Source organism: Balaenoptera musculus, chromosome 18, assembly GCF_009873245.2.
Source record: "Balaenoptera musculus isolate JJ_BM4_2016_0621 chromosome 18, mBalMus1.pri.v3, whole genome shotgun sequence".
Classification (NCBI taxonomy): Eukaryota; Metazoa; Chordata; class Mammalia; order Artiodactyla; family Balaenopteridae; genus Balaenoptera; species Balaenoptera musculus.
Genome location: NC_045802.1, coordinates 25,934,187 through 25,951,413, shown reverse-complemented (window position 1 = coordinate 25,951,413; position 17,227 = coordinate 25,934,187). Strand labels below are relative to the sequence as shown.

Sequence of the window (17,227 nt, the reverse complement as noted above, 5' to 3'; positions counted from 1 at the left end):
TTAAAGTAAAAATAAAAGACACATTTTTCATTTTCACCAAGAACTTTATTGAACAACATATTCACCATTTTGTTCCCCTACCTTCTGCCATTTTTCAGGCAACCTCATAATTCCATCTTCCCAAAACTTATCTTTTTGAGCAAACAACTGTTCCAGGTGCCTTTTGCAGTCTTCCAGGGAATTGAAATTTTTCCATTAAGAGAATTCTGTAAAAGACCGAAATACATGGAAATCCAAAGGTACAATAATCTGGTGAATACAGTGGATGAATGAGAACTTCTCAGCCAAGCTGTAACAGTTTTTCCCTGGTCATCAAAGAAACATGTGGTCTGGTGTTATCCTGATGGAAGATTATGCGTTTTCTGTTGACTAATTCTGAACGCTTTTCAGTAAGTGCTGCTTTCAGTTGGTCTAACTGGGAGCAGTACTTGTTGGAATTAATTGTTTGCTTTTCCAAAAGTAGCTCATAATAGAGGACTCCCTTCCAATCCCATCATATACACAATATCACCTTCTTTGGATGAAGACTGGCCTTTGGCGTGGTTGGTGGCGGTTCATTTAGCTTGCCCCATGATCCCTTCTGTTCCATATTATTGTACAGCATCCACTTTTCATCGCCCGTCACAATTTGTTTTAAAAACGGAACGTTTTCATTACGTTTAAGTAGAGAATCACATGCGGAAATACAGTCAAGAAGGTTTTTTTCACTTAACTTATGTGGAACCCAAACATCAAAGCGATTACCATAACCAAGCTGGTGCAAATGATTTTCAACGCTTGATTTGCATATTTTGAGTATGTCGGCTATCTCCCACGTGGTGTAACATTGATTGTTCTCAATTAATGTCTCCATTTGACCGCTATCAACTTCAACTGGTCTACCTGACTATGGAGCATCGTCCAGTGAGAAATCTCCAGCACGAAACTTCACAAACCACTTTTCATCAGTCACAGCACCTTCTCCATACACTGCACAGATCTATTTTTGCATTTCAGTTGCGTTTTTACCTTTCTTGAAATAATAAAGCATAATATGCAGAAAATGTTGCTTTTTTCCTTCCATCTTCAATATTAAAATGGCTACACAAAAATACACTCATTTTGATAAGTTTTTAAAAAATGCACCCTGATGTGACAGCTGTCACAATACAATCTAACAAAATTGTTTCAAATGAAGTTAAAGACAACTAAACACCACCAGAGCCATCTTACTGGGGAAACCGAACGAACTTTTTGGCCAACGCAATGAAATTGGCTCCCAAAGAAAACGATAATGTAATCTCTTTTGCTGAGCACAGTAAAGACTTTGCAAAGTAAACTCTTTCTAGTTGGACAGAACTTTAAGAGCCTCTTCTTAATGTTCTCTCTATGTCAAATATACACAAGTGTATGCTGGAATTATTTTTAAATCAAGGTACATACACATACAGACACATAAAGTTAGTGTCTCAGTAAAGCACTGGTCATCTATTTACTACCCAATGAATATAACACCTACCAACAAACCTAGCATATTCATAAATACATTTAAAAAATAAAGCTCTGTGTAATTGTTAATGCAATAAAAATTCACTGATTTGGATCACAGCAAAGAACAGAAAATTGTTAAAATCTAAACATTTAAAAATAATCAGCTATGTTACTGGTGAATGTATAAAGTTACATATGCTACCATTACACTGGAGCCTCAAAATAATCCCAATGCCCCACACTCTCTACCAAGCTCCTTTCTGTGGGTTCCTTTGCACGGAATGCTCTTCTCTGTCCCGGTTCTTTTTATGTCTTTAGTTATCCTCCAAACATGACATGTCACCATCTCTCTGTGGCCTTCTTTGACCCTAGTCAGGACTCTAGCTACTCTTGTAGGACTTGTCTATGACACTGCACTGATAAAATTTTACAAATCTGCCTTCTCATACCTGCTTCCCACCCGTGGCTCCAAACTAAAGCTGAGAGTTTCTAAAAGGAAAGAAACATATTTTACCAATACTTATATCCTAGATCTAAGTGCAGTGGCCTGGCACACAGTAGGCTGCAAATAAAATACTGAATAAAATGGGACAAGTTTATATAATAACTACTCCTAAGAGAACTAAAGGTAGCAGATTTAATTTATAATCCGATCATATTTGCTGATGACATTTATTTTCCCCTTTCTTCTTATGGACTGCAGTGCAACTGACCACTTCCCTGATTATTCTGTATATGTTGGTCTTTTTGCCCAATTAGACTGACAGATCAGAGATAAGATAGAGTCTGTTTCTTTGTACAGGCAGATCTCGTTTTATTGTGCTTCACTTTATTGCACTTTGCAGATACTGCATTTTTTGCAAATTGAAGATTTGTGGCAACCCTGCATCAAGTGAATCTATTGACGTCATTCTTCCAACAGCATGTGCTCACTTCATGTCTCTGTCACATTTTGATAACTCTCTTATATTTCAAACCTTTTCACTGTTATTATCTTTGTTATGGGGATGTGTGATCAGTGATCTTTGATGTTACTACTGCAAAAAACTATGACTTGCTGAAGACTCAGATGATAAAGTCAGCATATTTTAGCAATAAAGAATCTTTAAGGTACATGCATTATTTTTTAGACATAATGTTATTACACACTCAGTAGACTACAGCATAGTGTAAACATAACTTTCATATGTACTGAGAAACCAAAAAAGTGTGACTCACTTTATTGCAAAATTTGCTTTATGATGGTGGTCTAGAACTGAACCCACAGTTCTCCAAGGTATGCCTGTATTCCCCCACAAAGACAGAAGCAAGCCCTTGGTATGTTCCAGGTCAATGCTGCCAAACAGCTTATTTTATGCATATGTATGGTTCAGTTACAATTAGCCAAGTTTCTGTATGAAAATGGACACAGATTCTATAATATAACTTTGAAATCTCACACACTATTTTGTCCAGCAAGTTCTTAAAAGTCAACACTGAAACTGATTTCAGGGAATTCCCTGGCGGTCCAGTGGTTAGGACTCCACGCATCCACTGCAGGGGACACACATTCAATCCCTGGTGGGGGAACTAAGAGCCTGCAAGCTGCACAGCACGGCAAAACAAACTAACAAAACCCTGATTTCTCCTTTTGGAGGCATTAAGTGAGTGTACTTTTTCCTAGTCTTCCCACTAAGTACAACTAAAAACCTTGTATGTTATATAAATAACAAATATAAGACAACTCTAAAAGGTGAAAAGAAGAAATCAGCTAGGGACCTTGGGACCCAAGGAACAACACGGTGGTGAGTTCTTTGGGTTTTCTTTTTGCCTTATTTTTTCTGAGAGCTGGAACTGAAGAAGCTGGAAATGCCAAAGGGTGCAAACAAAAAAAGCCCCAACAAAAGTCTGATTTCTCTAGCCAATGGACAAACAGAAAGACAGAAAACTTTCAGACAATAATCACTCTAGCTAAACACCACAGTAAAAAACTGTGGTCCCATCCCCACCCAGGCCAGTGAAGGCTGAATGAAGAGCCTAGACTTCCACCCATGCTATGCTATCACAAACCGGCCTCCTCTGTTGCCTGTCGTGTCAGTGGAAACCACGTGGGGAGCTGGAACTCCTACCTATTCCCAACAGTAACAAGGAGATGCCCTGGGGTGTCAATGGAGGTAGAGTGGGGTACCTGGATTTCTACCTCCACCTGGCAATAGTGAGGTAGTGACTTCCCTTCCTTTGCCAGAGGGGTTGTCAGAGAAAGCCATCTAAGACAGATGGTTTAAATAAGATCCAGAGTCTCATAACATGAAAATGTCCAGATTTCAACTGAATATCACTTGGCACTGGTGAAAAACACCAAGAACCAGGAAGATTTCAGATTATATGTTTAAAAAGAGAAGACAATCAATAGATGCTAACACAAAGATGAAAGAGATGTTAAAATTATCTGACACATTTTTAAAGTAGTCAGGGTAAAAATGCTTCAACAAGAATTATGAACTAGCTTGAAACAAATGAAAAAAATAGAAGACCTCAGTAAAGAAACAGAGACATAAAGAGGAACCAAATGAAAGTTTTATAATTGAAAAATACACTTGAAATAAAAAGGTCAGTGAAAGGGCTCAAGAGCAGAATAGAGAGAATAGAGCAAAGAATCAGTGAACTAGAAAACAGAACAATATAAATCACCCAATCTGAATGACAGAGACAAAACAGAGACAAAATGAACAGTCTCAGGAATGTGTAGTACTGTAACAAAATATCCAATACCTGTGTCATCGGGTTCCAGGAAGAAGAAAACAAAGAAGGTAGGTCTGAAAAAGTACTCAATGATATAATGAATGAAAAGATCCCAAATTTGGCAAAAGACATAAACCTACAGATACAAGAAACTGAGCAAATCCCAACCAGTATAAACCCAAAGAAATCCTTGTCAATAGAGAGAATCTGTCATGGACAGATCTACTCTGAAAGAATGCCCAAAGGAAGTTCTCCAAACAGAAGGAGGGACTTCTCTGGTGGTCCAGTGGTTAAGAATCTGCCTTCCAATGCAGGGAACACGGGTTCAATCCCTGGTCAGGGAACTAAGCCTGTGTGCCGCAACTACTGAGCATGTGGGCCACAACTAGAGAGCCAGCATGCCTCAACTACAGAGCCCATGTGCCACAACTACTGAGCCTGAGCACAACTAGAGAGAAGCCCACGCGCCGCAACAAGGAGCTCACGAGCCACAGCGGAGGATCCCGCATGCTGCAATTAAGACCTGATGCAGCCAAAAATAAAATGAATAAATAAATAAATATTGTTTTAAAAAATGAGAGGAGAGGAGACAATGTGTTCAGGAATTTAAAAAGAAAAAAAGAAAAGAAACAAAAAGTGGAAACCTGAAAGTCAGAAAGGAAGAAAGAAAGGTCACAATATAGGTAAACACAATAGAGTTTGCTTTTCCTCTTAAGTTTTCTAAATTATTACACTGTATGATGTGGTTTCTAAACATATATAGAAAAAATATTTAAGAAAATTATAAATGAGAAAAAGTAAAAGGACATAAAGGGAGGTAAGGTTTCTATATGTCATTCAGTGTCAAAAAAAAATGACACCAGTAGACTATGATAAACTAAGTATAATATAGCTAATATAAAATCGAGAGCAACCAAAGATACACTACAAAACACTATAGATAAATCAAGGTGAAATTCTAAAAAATGTTCAAGTACCCATAGGAAGGCAGGAAAAACAAAAACAAAACACAGAACAAACAGAAAACTTACATGGTAGACATAAGTTAAGTCCTAATGTACCAATAATTACATTAAATGTTAAGTGGTCCAAATGCATCAATTAAAAGAGATTGGCAGAGTAAATTAAAAAAAACATGACCCAACATGCTGTCTAAAAGAAACTCACTTTAAATATGACTTAGAAATCTGAAAAAGAATGAACATATATATGTATAACTGAATCACTTTGCTGTACACCTGAAACTAACACTGTAAATCAACTACACTCCAATAAAACTTATAAAATAAAATAAAAATTTTTTAAAAAACGACTTAGGCAGGTTGAAAGTAAAAGGATGGAACAAGATATATCATGCAAAAATTAACCAAAAGACATAAGAATCAGCTATATTAACATTAAAGCAAAGAAAATTACCAGAGCTAGAGAATGACATTATATAATGATAAAAAGGACAATCCACCATGAAAATATAGCAATCCTAAATGTATATGAACCAAACAACAGAGCTGCAAAATATGTGAAGCAAAAATTGACAGAACTTAAAGGTGAAATCAATAAATCCACAATTATAGCTGAAGGCCCTCTCTCAATCAGTAGAACAGTAAGACAGAAAATCAACCAAGAATATAAAAAAACTCAACAAGAATATCAATCAACAGGATCTAAGTGACACTTATAGAACACTCCATTCAACAAGAGTAGAATATACATTCTTTTCAAGTGGAATATATACTTAGGATAAGAAGTCTCAAGTGAAATCAAAATATATACTGAACTGAATAAAAATGAAAAAGTAACATCAAAATTTGTGGGAGACAGCTAAATTCTTCTGAGAGGGAAATTTATAGCATAAACACATATAATAGAAAAAAGAAAAAGGGTCAAATCAATAATCTAAGCTTACATCCGAAGAACCTATTAAAAAAAGAATAGCAAAATAAACCCAAAGCAAGCATAGGAAGAAAATAATTAAAAGCAGAAATAAATGAAATTTAGAACAAAAAAAATACGAGGAAAAATTTAAGATCAACAAAAAGCTGATTCTTTGGGGGAAAAAAAGTCAATAAAATTGACAAACCCTAGCAAGACAAAGGAAAAAAAAAAAAGGGAAAAGACACAAATTACCCCTGCAGTTCCTTTCAAAGCTGAAGGGAAGCCTACCAACACTAACAACTTAAACGGACCAATTCCTCAAAAACAAACTACCACAAGTCACTCAATATGAAATAGACAACCTGAAGAGTCCTATAAGCTATTAGGATAATGAAATTCATAATTTAAGATCTCCCAAAGAAAGAAGTATCAAGGCCTAGATGGCTTCACTGGTTTACAGAATCTTTAAAGACAACACTAATTCTACAAACACCCTCCCCCCAAAAAAGAAGAGGATGGAGCACTTCCCAATCCATTCTATGACGTATTACCCTGATACCAAAACCAGAAAAAGACAGCACCAAAAAAGAATACTGTAGACCAACATGCCTCATAAATATAGACACAAAAATGCTTAAAGTATTTGAAAATAGAATTGAGTAATATATAAAAAGAGTTATACACTATGACCAAGTGGGGTTTATCCCAGGGATGCAAAGCTGGTTCAACAGTAGAACAGTAGAAATTAATCATATTAATCACATAAAATCACCACTTTGACAAATTAAAGAAAAAAAATCACCTAATCGTATTGACCACATGCAGAAATACTGCAGAAAAAGTATTTGACAAGTCAACAGCCATTCATGATAAAAATCTCAGGAAAAAAGAAACAGAGCAAAACTTTCTTAACTTGATAAGCATCTACAAAAACCTACAGCTAACATTATACTTAATGGTGAAAGACTGAATGGTTTTTCTCTTAAGATGGAGAACAAGGCATCGGTGTCTACTCTCACCAATCTTATTCAACATAGTGCCGGAAGTTCTAGCCAATAAAAGGAAATAAAGGGCACACATATTGGAAAGGAAGAAATTAAACTGTCCCTATTTGAAATACCTCCTTAGGTAGGTTTATTCCTAGGTATTTTATTCTTTTTGCTGCAATGGTGAATGGAATTGTTTCCGTAATTTCTCTTTCTGATCTTTTGTTGTTAGTGTATAGGAACTGCAAGAGATTAAACTGTCCCTATTTGAAGATATGACTGTCTACATAGAAAATCACAAGGAATCACAAGGAGTCTACCAAAAAAAGCTCCTAGAACTAGTAAGTGAGTTCAACAAGGTAAACAGAAGATAAATACAAGACAAACATTAAAAACAAAACAAAAAAAACCCTGTATTTCTAGATACTAACAACAAACACGTGGATGCCAAAATTAAACATATAATACCATTTATAATCACTCAAAAAAAAGAACCAAATACTTAGGCATATCTAGTAAAACACACAACTACTGAAGCCCACGCACCTAGTGCCCGTGCTCCGCAACAAGAGAAGCCACCACAATGAGAAGCCTGCGCACCTCAACGAAGAGTAGCCCCCGCTAGCCGCAACTAGAGAGAGCCCGCGCACAGCAATGAAGACCCAATGCAGCCAAAGTAAATAAATAAATAAACAAATAAATAAAAAAGAAATGTTCTCTATCTTAACTGTCAATATCATGGTTGTAATATTACAATTCTGCAAGATGTTTCTACTGGGGAAAACTGTAAAGGATATAAGGGATCTCTTATTACTTCTTCCAACTGCATGTGAGTCTACAATTATCTCAAAAGAAAAAGTTTAATTAAAAAAATTTTTAAGGCAATAGTGAAAAGCACAATCATGATCAGTTACCACTTGGTAACTTACATGGAATATCTGAGCCTCAAACACACTTATTATCTATATATTAATTTTAATTATTAAATATTAACTTTAACTTTCTACTGTAAATATAAATGCCTTAAAAGAAGACAGTGACATTTCCAGAGCTACGGGTAAAAGTCAAATGATTACAGCTTCAAGCAAAATCTACATGGTTCTACAGTGATGACTAGTCATTAAAATCTCAGAACTTGAGACCTAATTCAGGTGGTAATCATGCCCTGTCAAAAAGCCTGAATTTTCTTAATCAATACAGAAATTATTAACAAACCAATGAATAATTAATGTGCACCTTCTACTTGGCAAACACTGTTTGGGAAGTTTCCCTTCTATATTCTTCATCTGACACTGAGATTATACATGATACCAGAAGGTAAACACTGGAAGCTCACTCAGCTATTGTGATAAACCCAACTGGAATAACTCTATATCACCCACTAACTATAACCTTGGTATTTCTTAAGACTTCCAAGTTCTAACTCCCTGATGAAAAAATTTATTTGGAATATACCATTTGTTTCTCACCTCCTCCACAAGTTCCCAACTTCCTCAATAATTACTCTAAGTTTAGAGCAAGAACAAATGTTCAGACCAAGTCCATTCAAAATGGTCTCCCAACTATAGTACATGCAATCTGATCTCAAATTACATACTTATTTTTTTTTAATTTGTGTAATTTACTACTACAATAGATTTTCTTAAAGTTTATGTTCTTACAAATGATTTGTTCATTGCACGTTTCACTTCATCAGAACCATCTGAATAGATCTGCTGAAATAATTTGTTTAAAGCTGCATCTCCCTCCAACTTCTCATTCTTTTCTTCTTCTTTGATCTCACCAACCAATTTATCCCAATTTTTTGTATAATGAGATGATGATGGATACATCATCTTTACATCTATGGAGTAAAAAAAGACAAAAGTGATTAATCAACATGTGATTATGTCAAGCATACGTAACTTTCCGACCATGGTGTATACAACATCTTAGCAAATAGTTAAGTCACTGAATTTCATGTTTGTAATAAATGTCTTTCTGACATATAAATCAATAATTAACATTTACACTTCTAAAAACTGAACCAGTTAGCATAATGTAAAATCTGGGAATTTCTTTGGAGCAAAATAACTCAAAGTGTAAACTTTTGGTACATTATGCAAAATTAGATTAAAAAACAGATCCTTCATGTTAATAATAGGAGAAACTGGGTGAGAAGCATACAGGAACCTTTACGTTTACAAAAAAGGTGCAAAGATAGTACAAACAATTCTAAAAATAGTAATTTTTTAAAAAGATGCTTCATTAACAAATTTCTCTAAACAGTTTTAATAAATGTTAAAAATATGGCTTCTCCTGAGGTACTTGTATCTTTCAGAGTAGAAATAAGCTAAAAGTAATGAATTGCCAGGCCATCTGCCAGTGAGATAGGACTCCATCCTCTCCCCACATTAAAAATATTAGATTACTTCAGTAGGAGAAAACAATAAAGAATTCCTGAATGTTGAAAAATCCTACATGTAATGATCTAGAGTTCAGTGCCCACATCATGCATGCATAGAAAATAATAATATTTGTAGGGCACATTGGGATAAACAGAGGCTGCTTGCAGCCAGAGAGGCAACGAACCCAGGGACTCAGGCACTGCCAAGGCTGCCCCAAAGACCAAGGGAATCAAGATCTTCCCACACAAATAATTAAAAACTAACTAAACAGGTTACCTAAGAGCTGTAAGAGCAGTTCTGTCCACTATTCAATGGAAATATAATGTAAGCCACAAATGCGACTCACATACATAATTTAAAAATTTCTAGTAGCCAACATTACTAAAAAGAATCAGGTGAAATGTATCCTAATAATATGTTTTATTTAGCCTAATACATGCAAAATAATATCAGGTCAACATGAAATCAATATAAAAATATTAAGATATTTTATATTCTTTTTTTCATACTAAGTCTTCAAAATGTGGTATGTTATTTTACATTTAGAGCACATCTCAATCCAGACTAGTCATATTCCAAGTGGTCAACAGGTATAGGTGGCTTGCGGCTACTACCCTGGACAGTACAGCTATAGAGCTTTAAAAAAAACCTGATTCAAAATTTCCCTATGAGTATATTAGGACACATGAATGCTAGTCTAAATGTCCCTCTTGCACTGCTGCACAGAGCTCTATTTATGCCCTTTCTCAAAATAGTTGAGAAACTACTAATTGTTCATTCTGCTTTTCCATCCTTTCTCTTCATCTGTAAACCAACTCCCTCCCTGCTCATCTCACCCCCACCCCACAACAAAACAAAACCACAGCACACCACAGTTTTATTCAGGGCAAGCATACTGTTTTCCAAATTTTATCTACCCTTCCTCTACAAGTAATCTCCTCTAGCTTCTGTACATTTTCACTACTAGCCAAGAAAACAAAAACACGCGTGCCATGGTAAATTAAGAACCTAGGAAACATGGGTTTAATTAATCCTAATGCTGATTCGCCAGATGGGAGCACAGTTCTAATCTCCATTTTACAGATAAGAAAGCTGACCCAGATAGGTTAATCAACTTGCCCTTATCTGCAGTCTCCAGCTTGTCAAAAATCTGACAAGCATATTAACTCCTTACAAAAATATAACAGGTCAGGAGGAATAGCATCTTGAATCTCCAAGGCAGAGTTTAGAGTTTGTAACTATAACACCAAAAAATCTTTACTCTCAGAAAAACGTTAACACCTGTAGTGTTAGTTCATCTGGTAGATGAACTACTGAGAGACAGGTAACCTAACTTCCTTGCTTATTCACTATAATATTGATATCAAATAACTGCAAAGATACTCATGTCAGCAGAGACTTCCCATTGTTAAAAATGCAGCAACAAGCAGCATCACACATGGGGTAGAAGAACCAGAGCCAGACTCTGAAGAGCTGGATTTAGTCTCAGGCAATGAAAACCGCTAGGTAATCTTAGGCAAGTTGCTTAACCTTTCTGAGCCTGTAAAATAGGAAGAACAATACTAAGCTACCTACTATCAGGGCTGCTGTTAGACTCAGGTGATATACTATATTTAAAGTGTTGATATTTCTTTTAAAAAATGCTTTAAGCTATATATAAACCTCAATCCAAAAGTATCTGGGAGTCAGTCCCAAGAAGAGCGCATAACATCTTTACTATACCTTTCACATAAAGTGGGAAGCGGAAGCTTAATAAATAGCTTATATACCAACTTGAAGTATTTCAATTCTTAAAAATTATCTATTGGTGTCAATTCCCTGGCTTTGTTAATCATGCTATAGGTTAGTTACGATATTACCATGCAGGGAAACTGGGTGAAGGGTACATGGGAACTCTATTATTTCTGCAACTTCTATTAGAATCTAAAATTATTTCAAAATAAAATTTAAAAATGAATGATCTGGGCTTCCCTGGTGGCGCAGTGGTTGAGAATCTGCCTGCCAATGCAGGGGACACGGGTTTGAGCCCTGGTCTGGGAAGATCCCACATGCCGTGGAGCAACTGGGCCCGTGAGCCACAATTACTGAGCCTGCGCGTCTGGAGCCTGTGCTCCGCAACAAGAGAGGCCGCGATAGTGAGAGGCCCGCGCACCGCGATGAAGAGTGGCCCCCACTTGCCGCCAATTAGAGAAAGCCCTCGCACAGAAACGAAGCCCCAACACAGCCATAAATAAATAAATAAAAATAAAATTAAAAAAAAAAAAAAAGGAAAACCACTCATCAATTCCCCAACCTTAAATAATTAAAAAAAAAAAAATGAATGATCTGTTGGCTTAGTGTCTTCTACAAAGTGTCACAAGGAAATTATATTTTCTGTTATAGAAGAAAGCAGTGAAAAATCTAAAAGTAGCTGAAACTTAGAGTTACCTCTTTTCAGTCATCAAATCAGAACATTATCTCTAATCAAAGGAAATTTCTCTCCATTCATTAATGAGGCCATTGCCATAGAATATAGTCTTAGACTGTAGTTCTAAGTGTGTCATACAGATTAATCATTCCATTAGAAAATTACCTATGTGCCTATTGCCTATGCTCAGAATTGACCACAACATAAAGTAGTCTGCCCCTTAAAGGGTAAGCAATCAACCTTAGTTTTCTACTCTATCCCTAAGCTTGCCTTAGGCCTTCATTAGCTGTTTGCCTCCACCTCTTAGAAATATACTGAGGGACTTCCCTGGTGGTGCAATGGTTAAGAATCTGCCTGCCAATGCAGGGGACACAGGTTCGATCTCCGGTCTGGGAAGATCCCACATGCTACGGAGCAACTAAGCCCATGCGCCACAACTACTGAGCCTGCGCTCTAGAGCCCGCGAGCCACAACTACTGAAGCCCGTGCTCCACAACAAGAGAAGCCGCCGCCGCAACGAGAAGCCCGTGCACCACAACGAAGAGTGCCCCTGCTCGCCACAACTGGAGAAAGTCCACGCACAGCAACGAAGACCCAACACAGCCAAAAATAAATAAATAAATTTATTAAAAAAAGAGAGAGAAATATACTGAAATGGGGAACTTCTTTGGTGGTCCAGTGGTTAAGACTCGGCGCTCCCAATGCTGGGGGCCTGTTTGATCCCTGGTCGGGGAACCAAGATCCCACATGTCACAACTAAGTCTGTGTGCTACAACTACTGAACCACACAACTAGAGAAGCCCACACACCACAACGAAGACCCAGCACAGCCAAAAAATGAGAGACAGAGACAGACAGACAGAGAGACATAGACAGAGAGAGAGAGAGAAATGGGCTAGATACTTTTCACTGTGAAGCTCTGAAATTCCAGGAAATTAGAGTTGACATAATTAGAAGAAACAGAAAGGAATAAATAAGAGGGGAGAAGAGGAGGAAATACATCGGCAGAGTAAACTACTAATTCACGTAAAACACAGAAAGAAAAAATAGGAAAGGCCAACACACAAAAGCAAACAACCCCCAACTGACGTCACAAACTGACATGATAAAAAATAAATCCCAATTCCCTCTGGGCTTTTGCTGCCATTTATCTGTATTCTTATGCAGTTTAAGAAGTTAGAACCATCAGAAGAAATACTCTGTTTTCATTACAGAGCAACCTCCTTATATTCAATGTATCGTATCTTGGGAACATAAATAATGAAAGTAGAAAGAATACTCATTACTATTTAATTTCAACTATATAACACAATATGAATTTAAAGCTCAACAAGGCCAGAAAACAAACCTGTTATGAACCGTCTGGGGTTAGGCACATCTCCTTGCCCCTCTAGCTTTTCCCATCTCACAGCCTCTGGCTTTTTCATTTTAATTTCAATCTGGAGGAAACACCAAATAAAATCTATTATTCAATGTAAAATACACAAAACAGTGAAAAAAATGCAATTTCTTTAACTTATCAATGTTTTATAAGAATAGTGTCCTCGAACAGTTTCCTTAAACTATACAAAGTTAAATTCGAAAAACTTGAAATATTTATTTTGTTTCTACTTAAAAGCCACCCTTCAAAAACAATATACATACACACTATAAACTACAATTAAGAGTCTTGAAATCCATATGCTTTTCTTCTTCTAAAGCAGTGTTGTCAACCAGGGGTAATTTTGTCCTCAGGGGAAATCTGGCAATGTCTGGAGACACTGTTCGGTCATCACAACTGAGGTGGGAGTGAGGAGTGACTAGGGGTACTACTAAACATCCTACAATATGCAGGGCAACTCCCATGACAAAGAATTATCCAGCCCCAAATGTTAACAGTGCCCACCACTGAGAAACCATGTTCTAAAGGAATTACTATATTTGCATGTACATTAACCTGTTTTAGAGTAGAGAAATTCATTCCTTTGTATAAAAATGATACAAGTGAAACTGAGGGCAGTCATCAGTTAGATCCCTTAAACTATAACTTGCTTGATAAATAACATCCTGTAACCTGCCTTCACTGATTAAGCTCACTTTAATTGTTCTTGCAAATTGCATACCCTCCAAGTTCCATGTAGCTTGAACAACATATCACAAGACTCCTTTAACCATCCCCTATATAAAACACCTCTGATATATGGGGCATTATAGTAATGGTAACTGTTTTCCAGGAACATGGAGCTACTCTTGCCCAGTTCAAACCAGTCAAGACCACTGACCACTCAACTGGGCCATCTCGAGTATCTCATGGATGACCTTTTGACATCAGAGGGCAAAAAATCTTCACCCTCAACTCATGCTAACGCCATTTTATGAACATGCATCCCGTGAAGAAGCACGTAACTCAGATATGCCTACACAGAACACCGATGACCTCACTTCATCATCGTTTCCCACACCTCAGACCACCTTGCTTCTTTATCCCATAAATATCCCAAGCCCCTCACCTCTGGTGAGGCAGATACAAGATTTGTTCTCCCATCTCCTCATTCGGCTGCCTCACAAACAAACCCTTTCTCTTTTGCAAACCCCGTGTCCCAGTGTTTGGCTTGCTATGCACTGGGTAAATGGACCTGGTTTGATAACACAAGTTATGCTAACATTTTTACAATCATTCGTTCAATAATCATCAAACACCTACTGTGACCAAGAAATAGTCTTCAGGAGTGTGAGGGATTTTTTAAATACTAAAGGCATTATCCTTGACCATTCAGTAGTATGTGAAATACTTGAAAAAAAGTTACTCAAAAGGCAACTAAATGTTCTATAAGCTCAGGAGAGATCACACCTGGCTGTGAATAGGAAGGGTTTCGGGGCACCTTGAAGGGCTGTGAGGGGTAGGAGCATTTGCAATGGTGGAAAGGTTAGGTCTCCAGAGGCAAAGGGAATTGCATAAAACTGAAGCCGTGAGGTGTGAAAGGACACACTGCATCAGGCAGCAGGATTTGTGTCAGAGCAGTGAAAAATACAGATGGAAAAAAAGGTGTAAGACAGACTATGAGGAGCTTCTGAAGGCTAAACTAAGGCCATTTACTAAAATGAAATGTTAAAAGCATCCTAAAAGCATTTTTAACTCTCTAATCAAGGCTGGTCCCTTAGAATCTACCCTTAACCCTAAGGTACACTCACATAGCACTTACCTTATGCTTTCCTTATTCAAATAATGCTCTCGCCCTCATTTTTAGCCTAGCAAAAATAAGCACTTACAGTGCTGGTAAACACAGTTATAATTATTATGCAAATAGTTTAAGAATCAAATTAGAATTTTATATTCTAATGCTTTTTCTAAGAAAAGAACTACTACTTTTGTAAGTAGAAAAACACCCAGAAGACAGACTTTAAAAAAAGAAAAGCCTACTGTGTCACACTTTGGTACTTTGACCCCTTTGGGGAGGATGAATCATTTAAATTAACAATTACTGGTAATCTTTCTACCAACAGCATTTAGGGGGAGAATCCTTAAAATGTGCATTTTAAAATACTTTAACAAAACACTAAAAGAAATCTGCCAATATTTTCAGTCAGATATGAAGTGATGGAATGGAAGGGTATTTTCTTAAGGCGCATAGAAATGTAACAAAAAATGTTTTCATGAGAAAAACAGGAAACAAATCTCACTAGAAAAGGGGCAAAACAATTAGCATTTTTAATGTAATTTACATGTTTAAGTTCTACATAAATAAAATCAAACATTTAAAAGGATCTCCAGAATTCCCTAAAATGAACTATGATTAACATTTATAAAGTAAAATACTATCAATATCTTCTCATACACAGTATTAAGTGAAAGTACTCTGATTATTTTAAGCTGTCACTGCTGGGATATTTATCAAAAAGGGTCAGAAATCCAACAGCTGGCAATGACACAGAAATAGTTACTGAAAAGGACTATTAACATTATACTAAAACTTAAAACTGCATCTTGCTCCTTTAATTTTCAACTCATCCAGAAATGAAGACCTCACAAACAGCGTGTACATCAACACTATCCTTAACTAACTTCCGCCACGGGGCACCCTATATTCACACGTGTTCCTGAGCTAATAAGCACCATCTATAAAAAGTCCCTTGTTTCACATGAAGGGCACTCACATCTCTGAAAGCCTCTATAACCTAAATAAGTGTGCATTATGAACAAAGAGGCCTTTATAAAGCCAAAGCCCTAAGTCACAACCTGTTTCAACTGAGACATGCTGACCTGAACTTGAAATTATACTTAATCCATTCATTAAAAGAGGTGTACACAATAAACCACTTAAAACAGCTTTTTTAAAAGGTAAGAGGGGGGAGACTAATATTCTATGAAGTCCTTTTTACACCTACTTCACTTTTAATGCTTATATATGCTTTTAAAAATGATTCTGACAGATACTTCTCAAATTACCACCAGTACAATTTCAGATATTTTTATTGGGACCATTAATCGGCCATTCTATTTTTATTTAAGTCAAAAATAATTTAAAAGTTAACTTAAAACTTTGGTAGTTTATAACTAATGAGAACCTACTGTATAGCACAGAGAACTCTACTCAGTGCTCTGTGGTGACCTAAATGGGAAGGAAATCCAAAAAACGAAGGGATATATGAATATGTATAGCTGATTCATTTTGTTGTACAGTAGAAACGAACACAGCTTTGTAAAGCAACTGTACTCCAATTAAAAAAGCAAAACAAAACAAAACAACCTTTGGTAGTTTGCTTGAATGTTGCTCTCATATGCACAGGGAAGGCTTTCAATGTGCCATAATATCCCAAAGCAGTATTCACAAACTACTAATAAGAATCCCTCCTCTGTTGGGTTGTCAGTTTTCAATATTATGTGTACTACCACCCACTTCTAAGGTCTCCTTTGCACAGCAGTTTAATTTTTTCCAATGAATGGAACTTCAGGTTTAAAGAAAAGCCATACTTCTAAAGGGTCATGGCATCCAGACACTACCTCCTTAAAAAGAGGTAAGTGACCTCCCACTTACTACTACAAATTGATGGTGAAGGAATCTTTCCCAGAGACTAGAGGGCTGTGCAGTTTACTGGTAAACTTTTTTTTCAGGCAAACTTTTGAGAACCATCTGTTTCAAGCCTGCAGTCAATAAATAAGTGTTTCCTGATCTCTAGAATGCAGCTTTTCCAGTATTCTCTCGCTCAGCTCTTTGCACATTTAATTGCTGTATCACAACCCTCTGTCCAATATTAGAATAGCTCAGTCTTCCCTGAGGCCAGACTGCACATCTACTGTCTTTATTTTTACACTCAAATCATTTTATAATTGTTTTTAATGCAAAAGATGGTAATGAATGAAGAGGAACTGAATAAACTTCTCCAAAGTTCTAGAAGCTCAG

General features: G+C 36.6%; 1 protein-coding gene across 1 annotated transcript in view; it reads right to left on the bottom strand.

Annotated features, from left to right (window-relative positions):
• Positions 1–17,227, bottom strand: part of SUGT1 (SGT1 homolog, MIS12 kinetochore complex assembly cochaperone) — a 43,588-nt gene that overhangs the window by 890 nt on the left and 25,471 nt on the right. Inside the window, exons 11-12 of the mRNA XM_036831774.1 lie at positions 13,195–13,285; positions 8,714–8,895 (exon numbers count right to left, since the gene is read on the bottom strand). Coding sequence (XP_036687669.1) covers positions 8,714–8,895; positions 13,195–13,285 — 273 coding nt within the window. The remainder of the gene's footprint in view (positions 1–8,713; positions 8,896–13,194; positions 13,286–17,227) is intronic.